At 46.1% G+C, this 20,091-nt stretch overlaps 1 protein-coding gene across 10 annotated transcripts; it reads right to left on the reverse strand.

Annotated features, from left to right (window-relative positions):
* Window positions 1-31: 31 nt before the first annotated feature.
* On the reverse strand, window positions 32-19,405 carry GSG1 (germ cell associated 1). 10 transcript variants are annotated; one of them, XM_011954037.1, is made up of 8 exons: window positions 19,145-19,405; window positions 6,443-6,761; window positions 5,124-5,192; window positions 4,652-4,823; window positions 3,819-3,971; window positions 3,062-3,173; window positions 1,068-1,157; window positions 741-987 (listed from the first exon to the last, which is right to left on the reverse strand). In XM_011954037.1, the coding sequence occupies exons 1-8, from the start codon at window positions 19,190-19,192 to the stop codon at window positions 967-969; spliced, it is 984 nt and encodes a 327-aa protein (XP_011809427.1). In that variant the 5' UTR covers window positions 19,193-19,405; the 3' UTR covers window positions 741-966. The 10 variants fall into 10 exon arrangements, with proteins under 10 accessions (XP_011809393.1, XP_011809436.1, XP_011809410.1 ...); XM_011954003.1 differs by having other exon boundaries at window positions 32-1,157; window positions 4,776-4,823; XM_011954046.1 differs by having other exon boundaries at window positions 32-1,157.
* Window positions 19,406-20,091: the final 686 nt, after the last annotated feature.

Genomic DNA, 20,091 nt, shown 5'->3' on the forward strand with positions numbered 1-20,091 from the left:
CCCCATATGGAAAAGAGAATGGGCAAGTAGATGGGTGGCATTCTTTATGGAGGAAATAATAGAGTACATTTCTCAGAAGGGATGAAAAGGTGGGATCCAGAGAGGAGCCTGTGCCCCTTTGTTCACTGGCAAGTCCCTAGTATGACTGTCCAGAAGGGAACCACAGTCCCATCTGAATAGCCTTGGTGGGCTATTTCTAGAAGTGACCCTGACCCTGTGTGCTGTTGGCGCCTTCTCATGTTAAACCACTCTCCTAAGGGCTCCTGGGACAATATTTAATAACACTTTTACTGGTACCTACTGTGTGGATGCAGGACACTGTCTCAGGCAGTGTGGGGGACCTCTGTGCTACATGGCAAAGCACTCAGGGGTGCTTCTGTCTTCCCATCTGTGACTTCCAGAACAATTCGCGTGTACATGGAAAGTTGAGCCACAGTCATACTACCGTTAATTTGCTCACCTCCATTTCTCCAATTTCCAGACTGATAACTAGATTTATCAGACCCTTAAGGTCAGTCAGGAAGTATATTTTACTCCTCTTTTTATCTCCATGGTTTAGCCCAGAACCTGGCACAGAAGCTATCAGTAAAGAAGGGAATTCTGGATGTGTGAGATGTGGGGTGGGTGAAACGAGATGGAGCTGTAGAGGAAAAGAGAGCCATGGCACCCAGGAATCCCTTAGGACTTAAAGATAACCCTTATTCATAGCCTCTAAAAACCATGCTCAAGAGACGGACGTTGGCTTAAGCACATGTTGATAATCAGCAGACGTGTAAGGTAGGGCTCAAGCCTACTCCCCAAACTCGCTTAACTCCTAACACTGCTCTTCCTCTACAGATGACCTAACTGCTTCTTTCAGCTCCTGGCTGGCCTCTCGTTGAAATCCCTTGTTCCGCAGCTCAGAGTAGAATTCGACTCCCTCAGAGACAGAGTGGATGGGCTGATTATGATACTGGTGGTAGCCGGTCAAAGGACCCGCGGTGGGGGCTGCACTTGACAGCTGCCGAGGGAAACACCGGTGGTGATGTGGTAGGCAGTTCGGGGGTTCCTTGAAGCTCTTACTATGCTTGCACTTGAACTCCAGCACCATCCTGGTGTACATGTTGAAGGTGGTGACAGCTGACGCCATGCAGCAGGTGAAGGAGAGCCAGGCCATGCTAGGGACAAACGCACAAAAAGATTGGACAATAAGAATAGGACTTTCTTGAGAGGAAAATACCATGACCTCTTCCTACTAGTGGACTAGCTTAATGCCTTGTAGGGATTTAGGGACTTTCCACCATGTTTCAGGTAAAGAACTGTGGGAAGAGAACTTACCGATTTCTGAAAAGAGAATGACTCACGTAGTCCTAGTATCAGACTAGGAGCTTAATGGATTTGTTTTCACTGAATTGATGAGTTGTCGGTGCCATGCCCTTTTCTATCTGGTGTGCCTATTTTGTGAGTGTGTGTGTGTGTGTCTGTGCGTATTTGGACTCCTGTTTCCCAAGCTGCATTGACCCTTATAAAATCTCCAAGATTCCCCAGGCCTGAAGCTGAGCTGTATGCAGTGGACATAACCCACTGCATACCCTCCCTCTCCCACCCCAATACACACACACACACACACACACACTCTGCCAAAGATGTCCCCCAACTTAGATGCTGGGAGGAATCATCCCTCTTCCATCTTCCTTTGTTTTGAACCTAGCAGTGTTAGGGCCCACAAAGTTGAGCCTCTGAAAGTCATTCAGGAAAACATTTACTACAAATCAGGAGGTATTACAGGTTGTACTAATAGAATTTGCTTCATATGAAAACAGTGTGGTTTTGGCTTAAGGGAGTTCATAATGGATGGGAGAGGAGCTGGAGATTAAGGGAATCTGGATGGATTCAAGAAAGGAAAAGAAGACACTAGGGAACTATATTAAACACATTCCTGAAAACTTGGAAAACCAAATCCCTAAATCTCCCTGTGGTTCTGGGAAGCTCAGGAAACAGGAAGTTTTGTGAGGTTAGGGAGGGATTTCATGAGGCCAAGTGATGGTTAAAGCCAGGTCACATGCAGGCACTGTGTGTTCGTATCTGTTGCCTCTGACAAACGCAGTAGGTTCAGTCTGGGATGCTTCTGGAGTTGACTGATGGGCGTTGCCTAGCCTGAGCTCCACAGCCGTAATGCCAAGAATGGCCTGAAGACAGACAAAAGATGAGAAATGCTGGATCTGGGAACTGCATTGAGCCGATGCCCTGGCTGGTGGAGTAGACTCAGACTCCCAAATTATTAGCACAGACTGTGCCACGGGAAAGTGGATAGGGCCTCACAACAGGCTTCCTTCTCTGAGTGGAAACTTGAGCCCATCACTGTGTCTTTTCAGTGCTCTCAAAGTACTTAGCACTTAGTAAATATCAGTACAAGTTGACAGCTTGCTGTGAATAAAGAGTGCTCCTTAAGGGAGAAAGTAAGAGCTCTCAAAGGTAATATTTAACTTGAATGTGTTGCTCGTGATGTTTGCTGTCGCTGTCTTTTTAAGAGAAATCTAAAATGACTGACCCCCTTAGTTCTTTAAGGGTTAGAGAATGACTGTGGTAGTGAAGTGTTATTTCCAACACGGTTCAATAGAATAAGAATGGATATAGAAGGAAGTGAAGAGGAGAGGAGTAAGCCATTTACAGAGAATGCAGTTCAGTCCAAATTTCAAAGGGATTTCTCGATTGCTCTGTTCTCTAATACCTTGAATCATTAAGAAAAAATAGAGCACATTTCCATAAGGCCTACAAAATCAGTCTTGTTTCCCCAGGGCGACATGTATGCCAGGTGAAGAGGCAACTGCCACAGCTGATGAGCAGGAAAACTGGACAAAATAACATCCTCCCAAGACACCCTGGAGGAATCCTCCCTGTACCCACTCAAGGCAGGGAAGAACGCATGTGTCCTGATGATGCAGCCCTGTGTGTGGTTGACAGGCTCCTGGGATGAGGGATGAAGAGAAGGCAGGGCTTCACCGAATAAGCATCTAGCTGGGGGTAGAAAATCTCATGAAGGTTGGCTGGGTACAAAGGTTCAGGAGATGACAGCACTTACTAGAAGGCCCAGCCATAATTCCAAACATGTGGTCTCCAGTCTTCCGGACCCAAGTTGGCAGTCGCCTGGAAGACTTGTGAATACATCATGTGGGCCACCATCCCCAAGAGACCTATGGAGGAAACAGGAAGGCAGAGCCCTTAGAGAAAGGCTTTCACGCCATCTGCCAGGAGTATGATTTTGGATCACCCTTCTTGCAGTCAGGCGCAGCCTCTGTTGGAGTAACCCATTACCCTATGCCACCACATTTCCTGAAGAATAATCCACAATGGAGGCTTCTCCTTAAATGCACATCTTTGCAATAGGTGATTCCAGACTGTAGGCTGAGAGCTATGGAAAAAGTCTGAGTCAATGCTGCACCCAAGGCCACTGCACCCGACCCCTACTCCTTCCCACCCACACCCCAATGTTGGCTTAATTCTTCATTTTATATGTGCATCTCTCACTTTATCCAATGGAGACTGGTCTTGAAAAGCTGTGTATATGTCACAGCTGAAAAATAACCCAAACAATAGATTTTACATATTGAGAAACTTGCAAATAAAGGAACCTAGAGGTAAATCATTTTGTAAAGTACATGGTGATCCAATATACAATTTCACATGTTACTTCAATTTAAAATTAAAGATGCCTACCTCCATTCTTTATACTGCCTTTGGGCTCCTTCTCCCCTTCAGGGCAAAGACTCAAGTCCTCCAGCTAGGGCTTCAAAGGTGGCCAGGGCCAACCACCCCCTCCCACTCCAGGAGCAGCTCACCTGACAGCACAGAGGAAACAGCAGCAAAGGCGCTCAGTTTGAGCCCACAGGCAGGGTTCGCAGTAAGTAGCAAGTCCGTTAGTAGCAGGAGGAAGCTGATGAATTGAAGTCCGATGTAGGTGATCTGCGTTCCCAGGGATAACCATAGGATTTCTGCCAGAAACCAGAGGAAGAGGGAGCGCTCACCCTCAGTTAAAAAACTGAACAAACGGTGAGCATAGGATGCCTATTAGGAGTTAAGACCCTAGCAGCGTCTGAGAAGGGGAGAATGAGGCACAGCTGAAATCAGGGAGGAACATTACTTCATTCTGGTTCTTTGACGTCGCTCACAGCTCCCACTCTATAACCAATATATACCCAAGTAAGTTTGATCGACTGTAAATACTGTTAGGGAGATTTGAGAAGAAATCATCGAATTTTCATAAATCCTGCAGGGAAATAATGTTGCTCTCGTTATCATTTTTGTCCTCTTTTTCCTCATTTAATTTTGGGACGGTTCCCTCCCTGCCTCCTTTCTCCACTCCTTTCCTTTCATTTGACCAAATAATAATAATAATAATAGTGGAGGAGGAGGAGGAAAAACCTAAGCCTTCCTACGCGGTTACTTGGCAACCAGAGTAGGTTAGCGCTGTTGGTGGTTTTCTATTTGTGAATCTCACTTATCCCCGCTGTTCCTTTTTTGCATTCCCGCATATGAATGAAAGTCAGTTCAAGGGGGAATTTGTGTCACCCTGTGGGGCTCAGAAGAGAAAAGTGGGAGATGACAGTGCAGTTTAGATCCGGAGAGGCTCAAATCAATGGTAACTACTGTAAATTCCTTATCAGACACATACTTGCCACAAAGCCCCAAGGGAGGGGAGGGGAGGGAAGCCTTCTCCATCAACCGCTTCCCTCCAAATCGGAGAGTGGGGTGACATGGGCCTTGCAACGTGGCAAATTCCAGTAGTCCTTTCTCACCTCTCTCGGTTGGTGGTGTGAGTTCAATGAAACTTCGGCACCTCTCCCCTGAAACATACAAGGTGCAACGTCATGGAACTGCTCCCTGGGATGGTCGGAATAAAAACCTTCCCCACCCCATACCTGGTGCTGCTCCCTCTGCTCTGACAGCACCTGCCCCGCATAGAGCAGGAAAGCAGGAAAGAATACCTGGGTGAATGAATGGCACAGCCATGAGTCAGCCCAGTTGATTTTCTCTCTCTTCAGTCTCTGATAATGCAGAAGCTGTTTCCCTGAGAGCACCTACATAGCTTAATATTCCCATTTCCCATGTCCTGAAGAGTTAATGATCTTAGTGTTAACTAATACCTTTTGCTGCCGCTGTACCACTGGACCGAAGGGCTCTAAATTGTTTCCAGGACTGGGGATGGAGCAGTGCTAAGTGGCACAATAATAAATATAAATGTAAATACACACATTTAAAAAAAAAATTCCTCTTCCATCTCCCTTTTAGCTCAAATAGGGAGAAGTAGCAGATATCAAATGGTTCATGATTCTGGGCATTAGAAAAACTTCACTACCAGGTACTTTCTTCCCAGGACACAGAGTTGCCTTTCAGTGCTCTGGGCAGGGAAGAGGAGGTGCCTTCAGCTCATTCCTCCAAACCTGAGGAACACACATCGACCAGCACCTGCCTGCTTTGCTAGTGTGCACCGAGGGGCAGGAGATCTGGCAGATCTGCCTTCAGCTCCTTGCGTGCTCCCCTACGTGATCTAGTTACCCTAGCTGGCTGGCTTCAGTTCCCCCACTTTTAAATGGTAGCAGTAATACTTAGAAAGATAAAACACTTTGGGGCCAGGAAAAGGCTGTAAAGATTATCTGCTGTGATGCTTTCATCTCACAAATGAGCAAATCAAAGCCTATAGAAGCGAAGTTATAGGCTGGGCGTTATGGCTCATGCCTGTAATCTTAAGCACTTTGGGAGGCCGAGGTGGGCGGATCACCTGAGGTCGGGAGTTGGAGCCCAGCCTGACCAACATGGAGAAACCCCATCTCTACTAAAAATACAAAATTAGCCGGGCATGGTGGCACATGCCTGTAATCCCAGCTACTCGGGAGGCTGAGGCAGGAAAATTGCTTGAACCTGGGAGGCGGAGGTTGCAGTGAGCCGAGATGGTGCCATTGCACTCCAACCTGGGCAACAAGAGTGAAACTCCGTCTCAAAAAAAAAAAAACCAAAAAAAAAAAAAAAAGAAAGAAACAAAGTTATTTCTATGAGGTCACAGTTGAGCAGAGCTAGGGCTTTCCTACAATATTCCTCTCCCTTCGTTTTGTTTCTAAACAGCAATTCTCGGTCTCTAGACTGGAAATTCTCATAATGTGAATGGTCTAAATGAAACTTCTAAGGTTAATTCTATTTTAACATGCTATTTTGAACCAACAAGTCTACTACAGAGGGAGGAAGTGAAAAGCCAACCTTATTAGAAGGGGCTGCCATAGAGAAGGACACTACACAGAGGTGGAAGGTTCTGCACTGGGAGAAGGAGATGAGGCCCCCTAGGGTGTGGGCAGTGCTGCACTTCCCAGGGCAACCCCAGCCCTAAGCGGGCCTACCTGGTTTCCATGCCTGCATTAGATCCCTTGCCCACCCTGACCCCGTTGCTCTTATATCCCAGAATTTAGGCTACCTGGTTCTTCCACAGTTTCCTCACAGGATAGCCACATGCCACTCCGGAAGCTCCGGAAGGAGAACCGGTCGTCCCCAGTCTCCCAGTTGTATTGTACCACCTCCTGGGTGGATGCGTTGGTGGTATCTCCGTCCAGGGACACTGGCATGTCAAAGCACTTGGCTGCCAGACCTTTCTCGCACAGGGGCTTGGGCACCTTCTGTGTGCCCACAAACCAGTAGTTGCTGAGCAGGGATATTGTGGAGAAGCTGAGTGATAGCATGCTGAGGACGGCAGATAGGAGTGTCCGCTGGCCAGAAAAGGCCTTCGCGAGCTCCATCTGTAATAGACAAGCACAAGTGGAAGGGAAGGGAGCAAGGGAGCTTGACTCAGAGCTGCCTCGGAGATTTGGCCGCCTTTCCCTGTGCTCCCTCTGCTCAAGCCATACCCCTCCACGGCAGATAGGCACAACCCTCCTCTGACAGTTTTCTCCAGGGGCCGCATGGAAGCCCGGCTTCAGGAGTGGTCTGCAGCAAGCACCTGGAGGGTCTCAGAAAACCATATGCCCGCACGGGGGCCTCAGAGCAGCTCTCTCTGACCTTCTCCTGTCCTCCTGTCTCACTCCCACTCTTGCCCGAGGCTAGTCACAGAAACTAGAATCCCTCTTCCTCAAGATGGGTCATAGAAACCAGAGCCCCTTTCCCCAGAGCCAGCCATAAAACCTAAAAATATTACTCTAACTTTCCCTCTGCCTTTCTGTGTACACACTGACCCTAAAGAAGTTATCTGACCTAGCTTGTGTGACTGTGGGTCATAAGACTCCCATTCCAGAGAGGGTCCTGCCCCACACCCGGAAGGAAGAAATGCACGCTCAGAGAGGCCAACGAGAGGCAGGCCTTGCTGGGTTTCCCCACTCAGTCTATTAACGTTATTAGATCCGGCCAGATGCAGTGGCTCACGCCTGTAATCCTAGCACTGTAATCCCTCCCAGAGGTGGGAGGATTGCTTGAGTTCAGGAATTCATGACGAGCCTGGGTAACATAGTGAGACCCTGTCACTGTGAAAAATTAGCCGGGCATGAGGGTGCGTGCCTGTAGTCCCAGCTACTTTTGAGGCTGAGGTGGGAGGATCACCTGAGCCCAGGAGGTCGAGGCTGCAGTGAGCCATGATCATGCCACTGCACTCCAGTCTGGGCAACAGACTATCTCTGAAGTCTGTTTTACAGAGTGCAGTCTGTGCCACTGCACTCCAGTCTGGACTATCTGTCTCTAAAAAATAAAGAACAATAAATAAACAAAAAAACAGTAGATCATGCCCTTGATGTCCAATCATATTTCTACGTGACTGTCCATACTTTTTTGAACCTAAGCATAAAAACAGACAATTTTCCCTGCATCTTTGGGTCTTCATTCTGAAGGTTCCCTTCTCATGTGAAACTATGATCAAATAAACTTGTATGTTTTTTCTCCTATTAATCTGCCTCTTGTCAGTGATTTTCAGTGAACCTTCGGAGGGCAAAGGGAAAGTTTTCTCCTGGCCTCTACACAACGCAGGGATGATGCTTCTTCAGGTTGAACCTTACACAGGTCCAACTGCAGAAAAGCGGTGATTTGCATAGACTGAATGACAGGGGTGGCCTCTGGGCATGATATGCAGCAATACACAGAAGTAGGGTAAAGGTGATCCACCAGACAGGACAAGTTAGAATGATGAATGCAGAAGTCAGAATGAATTGGATGTGAATGTGTTAAAATCTTCCATTTCTGCTTCAAATGGTGAGAGGAGAATCAACATAGCCTCCAGCTGGCAAATCCTAGGGAGGGTGTGTGTGTGTGTGTGTGTGTGTGTGTGTGTGTGTGTGTGTGTACCTTTATGGTCAGTGCCATAATGACCCCACCAACAAACAGTAGGGGGATCATTCTGAGTAGCAGTGATGCATCTGCCAGCAGCCACTACCTGGAGTTCTTGGACCAGCAGATTGAGCAAGAGAGAGAGAAGGTGGATTGCTGCAAATATTAATACCACTGCTGGCCAGGCCCTGTCTACTGAAGTCCTGCCCCTCTGAGGCTCACCCCAAGTCCCAGCTGCTTCAGGGACATCCCCTAAACAGCACCTTCCATGGGAAGTGAGGCTTGGTAGGGCTTCAAGGAGTGTGGTATGTGCCTTCTTAATGGTACTCTTTTCATATGTATTTTTGGTCATGTCTTATCTTCCCTCCAAGATTTCAAGCTGCCATTAGGTAGCAAATGTGTCTTTGTGATTTTTATCTTTCCCACAGCAACTAGCACGGTATTTTACACATTAGACACTCAGTACTAAACGACTGAGTAAATTGAGGATGTTCTGAATAAGCATCAGATAGCAATGACCTCAGTCAGAGGTTATATAAACTTTTTCTTTTTTTTTTGAGATGGAGTTTCACTCTTGTTGCCCAGGCTGGGGTGCAATGGCACAATCTTGGCTCACCACAACCTCCACCTCCTGGGTTCAAGAGATTCTCCTGAGTAGCTGGGATTACAAGCACTGACTCCTTTTTTCTGTATTTTTTTAGTAGAGATGGGGTTTCACTATGCTGGCCAGGCTGGTCTTGATCTCCTGATCTCAGGTGATCTGCCTGCCTCGACCTCCCAAAGTGCTGGGATTACAGGTGTGAGCCACTGCGCCTGGCCAGTTATATAAACTTTTACATAATAGTTTATATAAACTTTTAACTTTATATAAAATAATATTAATATATATACATATATTAACATATAATTATATAATTAATAATTGACAAGGCAATTGACAACTTCTGGAAAACTTTTACATAAAGTCTCAACTTTATGTACAAGTTTAGAAAAAAGAGCATCCATTCCAAATGCTCTTCGTGGTAATCGTTTTTGGCTTTGTCTTCCCTGACAGGTAGTAGCACTGACTTGCTGAAGCGTTTGCTATTGTAACAATGTAGTGAGCTACTGGTGTCCTCTTCCCTGCATTATAGCTTCCTCTGAAAGGAGTATGGCAATGAATATTAAACTGGAAACCTCCGGGGGAAGCAGATGGATGCTTTGGGGCCTGGAGGATAAAAGAGGGCAGTGAACCTACTGGGACGTGGGGCTATTGAAACCTTTGGAGAGGAGACGGGGCTTATGGTTCTGGGAGAGGTAGCAGTCGGGCCCAGCTTCCATCCACTGCCACAGAGACAATAGAATTTCAAATGCTCGCATCTGAAATTGTCGTGCCTGTGTAGGCTGGACAGCAGGTTTGGTGTCCACAGAGCCATGGGTAGGGTGTCGGCAGCCAAGCCCTTGGTCAGTGGAGAGGAACCTGGAGGGCAGTGTCTTCCAGCCTGGTGCAGAAGTGCCTGCCTCACAGTGGGGACATAGAAGAGGCTGCCGAAAGAACTGAAGCCCCCCGGATGGCTCTGGCTGGAGCCCCTACTCTCTATGTCATTTTCAGCCTAAGAGAATAGGAGGGCAAGCTAAAATATGACCAGTATTGGACTGCCAACTTTGTTGAGTGGTGGCTTGGAGCCAGATTTAATTTGACTTAGAGAAGTAATTTGGCAAGTCTCTTACTTTGTGTTAGAGCAGTTTATACAGTTATATTAATGCACACTGAACAGAAAAGAAGCCCATGCTTAGTTGCTGACAGACGCTTCTTAAAGTAAACCTTCTTGAGCTTTCCAGGGGATCCTTCATATCAGAATTAATCAGACTTAAATCTGCTTAGCTTAAGAGCCATAAATAAAACCATAGTTAAATGGACAGGCCCATAAATTTCCCTCCCTTATCACGTCCAACTTAATGTTTCTACATTAACAGAGAACTTTACCTTAGAAATGAAACAATTTGTTCTTCAGAATTTCCAGGAACTAAGACAGTGCATATCACAAAGTGCTTATTATTTATGGCAATAAGAAATACACAAAGATCATATGTATGTAAAACCAATATACAAAACATGATCAAGACAACTTCTGAACACTGATCTGCTAATATGATTTTACTTTTAAAAGCACTCAACAAATTAACTCTGCCAAGAATTGTCAGTTCTTGCAAGACTCTGGGTGACCTTGCCTAAGGACAAAAAATCTGCAGCATCTGGGAGGAGGAAAGATTTTCTGTTGCCAGACACTGAAGTCCTGTGTTGCCCAGTTCTCCTTTCCTAAAATGTTTTCATCTTGGTTTTAGTTATGAAAATCCTATTGGTTTTAGTCATCATTCTCTTACTATGAGTCATCCTTTCTAATAATTCTTACATTGCTTGAATAAGAAATGGATTTCCAGGTAAAACATCTTCACTAACTATTTGGTGTAAAGACTGACCTAAAGACTCAGGCAATTCTAACTTTTGTGACCTCAGCATTCACTTTTCAACAATCATTTTCAGTCTGGTTTGGAAAGTTGTCAATTATCATGTCAGATTTTGACTGCACACTCAATCCATTTCAAGTTACACTTGCAAGATTTTTACTCCACATTCAATCCACTTTAAGTTATATACATTTGCAAGTTATTCTTGGGGTTATTCAGAAATAAGAAAGAATAATGAACCCCGTGCTAAGATACACCCACTTTGTGGCAACAAGGTGACAATCAATTTAAGGAAGAGGCAATTTGAGAAACAAAGAATAAAAAAGAGCTTGGACTGACGCTCAAAGAGGTTCCTTCCAGAAGGAGTGTCCACCAGGCAGAGACACAAGGAACCTCATTCAAAAATCATCTTTTTGATATCAAATGATAATTTCACTCGATAATTTTCAAAAATTATCTTCAACACCTATAGTACCATGCCCTTTGCCACATACTTTACTCCTTTCCCCAAACATGCCTTTCCCTGCTAGGATCCAATTACCTCTTGAATTGGAAGAACAAATCTAATTTTGCAATGGTTTCCATAAAGTGATCCTGAAGAAGTAATGGCCACAAGAACAACTCTATCTTTGTGTATGCAACAGATCCTATGCCAAGGTGACTCTTTACTCTCTGGAAAAGGGACAGAGTGGTTTCGCTAACACTTGGGCCCTTAGATCATTAGGAAGTGCCTAGGCACCAATGTATAATCAGTAACCCATCCATCAACATATATTAACAGAGTAACCCAGAATTAGTATAGGCTAGAAAGGACAACAGATCGATGAGGCAGGTGCACAAAAAGAGCCAGGTACAAAATAGCTGTAGACTGCATCCCTTGAGCAATATGAGGGGAAGCCAGTTACCTTGGCCATGGTCAGCGCCTTGCAGCTTGTCTGGAAGAAGCGAAGGATGCCATCTGCATTCCAGGTCCCTTTGGTTTAATGTTGCAAGAATACAAACTGTCTTCCTACCCTCCTTCCTCTCCTCCTACCCCTCCCTTTCTATCTCATATTCTTTGGAGTGCCTCATGATTAAATGCTGCCTTACAGGGAACATGGGCATTTAATAATTGACAAGGCAATCAGGGCCCAGCTGTTCTGGGAGATTACACCAGAGAGCTTGCCAATGGGGATCTGGGATTAAGCATAAAGAAGCAAGGACCTGCAATTTGCAGAGGAACATTTCTTTAAAAAGTAAATGATGGTTTAGTTTCCACTGCCTGCCATTCTGTAGGTAACTGGAGTGAATGGATTGGAATTGAATTTATGGCAGACATGAAGATATGGCAGGTCACCATTACTGCAGAAGTTTACCTTCCCTTGAGTAGGGTTTCCCAGCCCTTTGAAGAAACTCTGTTCTCTGCAATGTCAGGGCCTCATGGAGCCATGAACAGGAAATAGTTTCCCTGTTCCATGGGTGGTCTCCACCTTCCAGTTAGAACATTAGAATAAGTACTATTAAGTATCTCTCTCTACACATGGAATGCTGAGTGAGAGTGTTGGCTGGGGATGGGGTGAGGATGCAGATAGGATTGGAGATAAATGAATTCCAGGATCCGGAAGGCCGTGGCTATTTATCATTCCTCTCCCAACCTTCAGGCAAAAGAATGACAATATTTTATATTTCAAAAAAGAGTTTCTAAAATGTTGAAAAAGTAATCTGACAAACCAGTAAGGGGTCGCTTGCATATCTTCTTGCCACCAGTCAGTCAGAAGTACAAGTTGTTCTTTTTCTCCTCAAAATTGTACAAACAGCTGGGCCCAATGGTTCATGCCTGCAATCCCAGCACTTTGGGAGGCTGAGGCAGTTGGATCACTGGAGGTGAGGAGTTTGAGACTAGCCTGGTCAACATAGTGACACCCTGTCTCTACTTAAAAATACAAAAAAAATAAAAAATAAAAAATAACCAGGCATTGTGGCAGGCACCTGTAATCCCAACTACTCGGGAGGCTGAGGCAGGAGAATCTCTTGAACCCGGGAGACAGAGGTTGCAGTGAGCCGATATTGTGCCACTGCCCTCCAACCTGGGCCACAGAACGAGACTCCATCTCTCAAAAAAAAAAAAAGTGCAAATTAATTGGGACACCAATGTTGATGAAAGAGATTCTGCCGCTGTTTGTGAGTCCCTAAACGCTGCATGGACTTTCATCCTCCAAGCCTTTGCTGATGCTCTTCCTTCTGCCTGGAATGCCTTCAATCTCTTTTTATCTGGTGAACTGCCTGCCTCTCAACGAAATTAGTCTAAAAAGTCATCTACTCTTTGAAAATGTTTCTTTTCTCCCTAGGACATACAGTTCCCTCCTCATGGTCCTTGTCACACTATACCTCTCTCACAACACTTATTATTATTATTATTTTTAATTTTAGTAGAGACAGGGTCTCACTATATTGTCCGGGCTGATCTCAAAATCCTGGGCTCAACCAGTCCTCCCACCTTGGCCTCCCACAGTGCTGGGATTACAGGCGTGAGCCACTGCACCCGGCCTTCTCACAACACTTTCTATATTCCATTGTAACTACTGCATTTGTCTCAAATGTAACTTCCTTAAAGGTCTCACTTTCATATTAGAGCAGTCGTTCTCAGTTCTGATGGAGTATCAGAACAATCTTTGGAAGTTTGGAAAATATGCCGATTCCTGGATCCACCCTGAGATTTCATAGTAGTTCTGGATGAGGCCCAGGGATTGGGAATTTTAGAAAGTTCTTAATATATACCCAGGGAATTCATGTAAAATGGTACCTGTTGGACTCATTTTGGGCTTACATTTAATAAAACCCTCTGTATCCCACCTGGCCCTTCCTCCCCATCTTCCAGACTAGCCATGAGGTCGTGTTTTTCCCATTCTATATTTGTGCAGTTCGTTTAGGGAATCAAAGGCAGGTTCTTCTGAACTCAATTGTTTGAATTAGTCCACGTTCTAGCTGAATGAGTTGCTTTGGATCCTGCTTTTGTTACCTGTAATGTCTGCTCTCCTCAGACTGATGTTAACAAGCAAATTTGATAAACATGTGCCATGTTCAGGTATATTTTCTGCATCGCCCAAACAACCCTTTATTTATTGTGACAGAACCCACTCTCCTTTGGGAGGAGAAGGAGGAATTTTGTGTTCTTTATTTTTTTTTTTTTACAGTTGCATCGGCTGTTGGTTTCCTAGCTAGTAGTTTCATCATAACGCTGGGTGGCGCTATCCCCTCATCCTTTCCGCTTCCGTCACGTGCTTCCCCCATCAGTCGGCAAAATGTGGGTGGAGGTGGCTGCTCCTCCCCATAGGATCCTTTTTTTAAAAAATTTGGCATCTTCCCTGCCTGCTAATCTACAGAATGCCATGTGTCAGCCCTGTGGAATTCAGGGCTCAGGCTGAACTTTAGGGCATCCAGCCACTCCCTATAGGAGTCTTGTAGGATTGTTTCCTGTAGCATTTTTTTTTTTGTGCGGCCAGTTCCAGCTTCAGTGACTCAGTAGATCCCTCATATACTTCCCATGGGAAATACAACTCCACGGTATCAGAAAATACAGTTAGCCAATGTTTCCTGATGAGTTTTGTGCACATTTTTCTTTACTTAATTGTATCTTCATTGTCTTTCCAACCCAGAACAGTGAACAATTATTTTCCCCTCTCTGTGCTTACACCCTTCAAATACTTGCAGACACTTCTCATAGCCCGCTTGAGTCACTGTCTGGCACGGTCTTATGTCTTTGGTTTTTATTGCCTCTGCTCATAAACCGCACCCCCTGTGCCTTAATAGCCTGAAGTTTGCCTTCCCCAGGGAAATGGGGATGGGAGTGGCAGACTCTTAAGTGTGTTATATGAGGAGGCTCAGGGGTGGATTTATTTAGAGTGAAGCTAATGAAACTTCAGCTTCCATGTCCCCTACTCCCTCCACCTCTTCTAAAACCTTGTTACCTAATTTACACTTGTAATTGTGTACTCTTTTTCTTAAAGAGGGCCTCCAAAATTATATTATTTTAGGCCTCCACAAAGCCTGGGTCCACCCCTTAGGAAGCTGTGCATTTTGTGTGCGTACTTGGCTGCCTGGCTGCTGAATGTGACCAGTCTTGATCTCCCCCTCCCCAAGGACCCTTGGCCACAACGTCTTAATTTCCTCTTTTTGACAAAACATGAGTTTTTCTGCCTGGCCACAAACATCAGAGCCCAGCATCCCACTCACTTCCTTTCATTGTAATTTGGGCATGTTAATATTTTTTTCTTCCCTTTCCTCTCTTAGAACAGAAGAAGTAATTGCTAGTCAATGCGACATAAATATAATTAGGTTCGGCTCAGAAGCTCATGACTCAGCACAGACACGAAGATTCCACACCTAAAAACAGTATTTAGCTCTGGCATGTTGGACTGTGATCATTCCAAGATGACCTCCGCAGGAATATATATGCACCTCATAATTTATGACACCACAAGGCCAACGGTGGGGGATAACCCATATTTGGTAAGGTCCTCAGTCCCTGTTCCCTGTGCTGGACAAAACCACATTTACTAGGCTGTGCATCAAGAGAAAACAGTGGTCTTGGGGCCACCTACACATACTTTGTAAATGGGAATGCAATTTATTGTTTTGTGAGTTCACTGCAGGTTAGGGGTGATTAAATGACAAGCGTGAATGCTGAGCCGGAAAGCAGGTTATATACCACACCACTTCCCTAATGCCAAGGCCTGGGGCTAAGGGATCCGGTGTTTTTTTGTTTGTTTGTTTTGTTTGTTTCTTTTTTCTTCACATCATCCACACTGGCATCTTCGCGGAAAGGTTTGTTTTCTCTCCCTGGCAGGAGTATCTCTATCCTCCCAGGAGCTAGATTTCCAACCCACGTGCCATTAACTTCTTTCTATTACTCAGTAGACAAAGGCTGGAGTGGGGTGTAAATGTTTCGGCTATCACTGGTCTGATGACCATGCCTGCCCCTGTTCTCTGCTCCTGCATGTTCTAGCATGTGCCTCTCTCATGTAACTCATCACATGACTTTCTTGTCTGTTATGCTCATCTGACTGTAAGTTGCTTGATATAGTAGCAGCTATGTTTTATTCATTGTTGATCCTCAGAGCCTAGCAGTGTTTTAACATCTATGAATGAATGAATGAGGTTTGTAATGCAAAAAGGCTTATGGATACAATTAGGAATCCTGAGTGAAGATGTGAATAAAGATGTGAGTCCAAACAGCCTTCTGTTGCTAAAGGAAACAGGATGCTTCCGGATTCACATATGTAAGAGCAGTGAGAAGCTACAAAGGAAGTCATGGGTCCACAGGCACACCCTAAGCCTTTTTACGCAGATGCACCCAGAGTTTCATCAAACAGATTCTCTGCCAATCCATTTCCTCTCACCTGTGGAAACATTCCTGCTTTTAAATGAGCAAAGCCCCAAAAACAGTGATGATCTCATGAAATAGTATATTATCTTTAGTGCACAGGGATCAGGGGACAAACAGATTGCTCAAAAACCAGTGACAGATTGGAAATGTTATATCCTTTTCCAAGCTGGGTGGTCCCCTACCAAGTAGAGCCATTTTGGATGATGTATCTCCAACTTTCTGAGCTTTTGCTGCTCTAACTGCAATGTTTACATCAATGCCTAACCTTCAGCTCCTTCAGTGATGAAGACAAAGAAGGTCTTCACACGGGACATTTTCACATTTGTTTCCCAACTCGGAAGGGAAGAGTAATGCCCCCAAAATGCCCGTGCTTAGTGTTCAAAATGACTACATCACTGTAGGACACAGCTCCAGGATTTCTTCTCAGCTGTAACCACATTTAAGGGCCACATCACCTCAAATAGTCGCACAATCAAATGACTCTAGCCTTCCTAACGTAGATTCCGAGTGTTGGGAACACTTCAATTCAGTGGGAAGGAGCCTGGAAAAGCGTTTCGGGACCTCGTTCTCGTCTTTCCCTTTCCGCCTTTTAATGGAATTGTTTGAGGACTTTTGCTAACGCAGTCATTTCCAGGAGAGGAAGCCGCCTTTCTTCTAGGCCCAAGGCAGCTGGAGTGAATCAGAGGGGCAGCCACATCTGCACTTCCTGTGGGGCAATCGCTCACGCGCGGGTGACGGCGCCCGCGGGCCGGCTGGGGTCGGGGGCTTTTGGGGACCTCGGGGCGGGGCGGCGGCGTAACGGGTGGGGGCCTCTGGAGGGTGCCTGGGCCGCGCCATCTCCACTTCCGAGCGCGCCCTCCCACCCCGATGAGTAACGCGCTCCCTCCGGTTTACTACGGCGCCCGGTAGCCTAGCAACGGGGCGCGTTGCCGCGACGACGTGCCGGGCGTCTTTGGCATTGTTTGCGAGGCCCCGCCCCACGGCCGCCAACCACCCAGGGCTTCCTGACCGGGTGGGGCGGGGGACCCGGGCTGTTTCTTCCTCTGGGTCTTCCTGCGTGGGCTGAGAACCGTGTCCCGGGGGCCCTCCCAGAGAGCAGGGACGGCCAGGGCAGGCCAGGGACCCGGCGAGCCGCGGAGGGCGGCGCCATGTGTGTCCGGGAGCTGGGCCGGGGCGCTAGGCCACCTGAGGCGCGGCCCCTCTACCGCCTGGTGAGGCTGGGCGGGAGGGCGGGAGAGACGGGGTAGTCGGAGGGATTCCTTACACCCAGGCGGGTGGGCCAGGGCTCGGGATGTGTCGGGCTGCTGGGAGTCCAAAGTCAGGCATTTCCCTGCCCCTGCCTCCTAACGCTAGGGGTCCCAGGCTCCCGTTCTAAGGGAATGTCTGCACCTCGTTGGGAGGACTCGAGGGGCGGGACTTCGCCACCCAAACCCCTCAGCAGATCCGAGTTCTATTTACGACCCCTATGCACGACTGCACTGAGGATTTTCGCCAAGTTGCTTAACCTCCCAGAGGGTTAAATTTACCCTCCGGGGTAAATGAGGGCAAAGAGTTGTCCTTCTGTGAAAATCGAAACAGGTAGAAGAAGAGTGCCTCTAAGCAGCAACGAAGGGGAAGTGCACCTGTGCTACCAGCAGACACCTTGCTAGACCCTTCAGACATCTTCCTTAATCCTCACAACCAGCGTGAAAGAGACGTGGCATCCCCATTCTACAAATGAGGGTTCCGATTCAGAGGGTTTGACTTGCTCAAGGCCACAAAGCTAGTAAATGGTAGAGTCAACATTGGCAATCTTTGAGGACTATTCGCCTGACTCATCACCAGGCTGCCACTCAGTAAAAGCCAAGGCACAGTCACCTTTAACAAAATGTACAGATTGCAGGCCAGATTATGGGACCTCCTGCAGAATGAGGCAATGGAGTAAGTGTACTTTATACCTCTCAGGTACATATTAGCAACCAGACGCTCCCATATTCCCTCTGTGTCTCTCCTAGAAAACCACTGATAAAGAACAATAATAAAATTTACTCTAAGCCGTGACTGGCTTTTTCTGTCATGTTCACATCCACTTCTTTATCATCTGTTCACTTTGGGCTGCTTCTGAATCAGGGAAACTGCCTGAGCCCACACTCCGATGGCTCTTCAGAACCACCAGCTCAGCTCTGCAGTCCCAGAAGCACCTCTTAAGTTATCCTGTTCTTTCCTTTGAGATTCTAACTTCTAGCTGGTCAACAACACACCACATTGCTCCCTCTGTTGGAATGTGTGTGTGTACGTGTGTGTGTGTTTGTGTATGTGCTAGTTTGCTGGCTAATCACAAGCTTCATTTTTCTCTCACGAGAAAGGCAAGATATTTGCGAATGAACACCATTTGTTTTTTTAAGTAATCCTTAGAGCTGAAAATTGGGAGGCTGGTCGTTTCTGAATGTAGGTCAAATCCTAAACAAGCCGCAACTTCTCTGCAGAGTGTGAGAGTCTTCCCGGGTCTGGAAGGATCCCTGAAGACTCTCCTGGATTCTCTGAGACCAGAAAGAGCTCGACCGTGTGTTGTCCTTCCCAGTTCCAGATCAGAGCTGGCTTCCAGCAGGACTTTGGGGGTGCCCCACTGTTCTCTGGCATAGAGCTTGATGTCTGCTCTTCCAGCTCACTGGGGTGACACACAGCTCTATTGTTGCCACCACTACTGGGCCTTTACAGGGCTCCAGATTTTGGCAACAAGAATAATACAGATGAAAGGAAAAAAGGAAAGGCATAGGGAGCCCTGGGAACAGAGAGGAGAAGGAAGACGATGAGGCAAGGGAAGAAGAAATGGAAGTTTTAATGAAGGAAGATGAAAAGGTAATAGGCCAAGGTATGGACAAACCAGTTTTATCTATGAAAACTAGGCTGAGTAACACATTTTCATTCCATTTTGTAGAACCCTATAGTGCATTTCCAAGCTCCTTACTGTGACCATGTGAAATACATGAAATTGATGAGTTAGTGTAACCTGTGTTACAAATCCAGCAGTAAGGGTATGTGTATGAGATGTTCATGAGATTTCAAAATCCTTGTACTTACCTCCTGGGTGAGGCAAACATTTTGAGTCAGTTGAGAGGAATCGCTCATTCACTCTTGCAGTGCGAAGGCAGAGAAGTTTCAGTTTATCTTCTGTTCTGTCTCAATCAGTTGGGTAGAATGAGTGTTTAGCGTGAAGATGAATCAGGTCCCCTCTTGCCAGCAGAGGGGTAAGGTGGTGTGTGGTGGATTGGAGAGGATGTCCTGAGGGCAGGACACCAGCCAGGGTGGGGCTAGGTGACCCATGGGGTTTACTCTGTGGTGTCACAATGGCAGGCAGGGGTCTCCTTGTTGCTCCCTCAGCCTCCTCCAGGGGTCATGCTGGGTACCTGCCAGTGGCTGGATGTCTTCTGAGGTCATCCAGATCACTGCTTCTCTTATTGTGGGTAAGATTCACCTGGGGAGCCTAGTCAAGTGCAGGTCCTGAAGGTCTGGGATGGCTCTCATGTGAGTCCAGCCAGACCACACTGAGTTGTGAGACTCTAGACCAGTGCTGTCAAAGCAAAATGCAATGTGGGCAGCATATGTCACTTAAAATTTTCTAGTAGCCACATTAAAAAAAAGTAAATTGGACACACATACGGCGATACAGCAATCATATGCTATACAATACTATGTTTAAAATGTAGCCCTCCCCAAACAATAAAGTTGGGTTTAATGAAAAATATTTTATACTGCTTTCATTTTAAAATTAAAATTTAATGAATTCAGATTACATAAAATGAGAAATTCAGTTGCTCACTTACACTGTCCATATCATAAGGGCTCCACAGCCACACGTGGCAAATAGCTACTGTATTGGATGGCACAACCCAAGGCCATTCTCTGAAAAGGTAACAATGTACAGAAATTACCCTTCTAAAGGACTAGTATCTGGAAACCCAGTAAACATTCACTAACATCATTTTAATGAATCCATAATTAGCGTCTGGGGACTGTTAATAGGAGGC

This window comes from Colobus angolensis, unplaced genomic scaffold (assembly GCF_000951035.1).
Source record: "Colobus angolensis palliatus isolate OR3802 unplaced genomic scaffold, Cang.pa_1.0 Scaffold11, whole genome shotgun sequence".
In the NCBI taxonomy this organism is placed as follows: domain Eukaryota; kingdom Metazoa; phylum Chordata; class Mammalia; order Primates; family Cercopithecidae; genus Colobus; species Colobus angolensis.

What these genes read in the sequence shown, in the direction of transcription:
- GSG1 (XM_011954003.1), bottom strand. Translation starts at nt 19,192, where the DNA reads ATGAGCGATTCCTCTCAACTGACTCAAAATGTTTGCCTCACCCAGGAG. An exon ending in GGAAACTGTGGAAGAACCAG is followed by an intron (nt 5,193 to 6,442) that starts GTAGCCTAAATT and finishes TGTGCCACTTAG; the next exon opens with CACTGCTCCATCCCCAGTCC. An exon ending in CACACCACCAACCGAGAGAG is followed by an intron (nt 3,972 to 4,775) that starts GTGAGAAAGGAC and finishes GGTTTCTGGCAG; the next exon opens with AAATCCTATGGTTATCCCTG.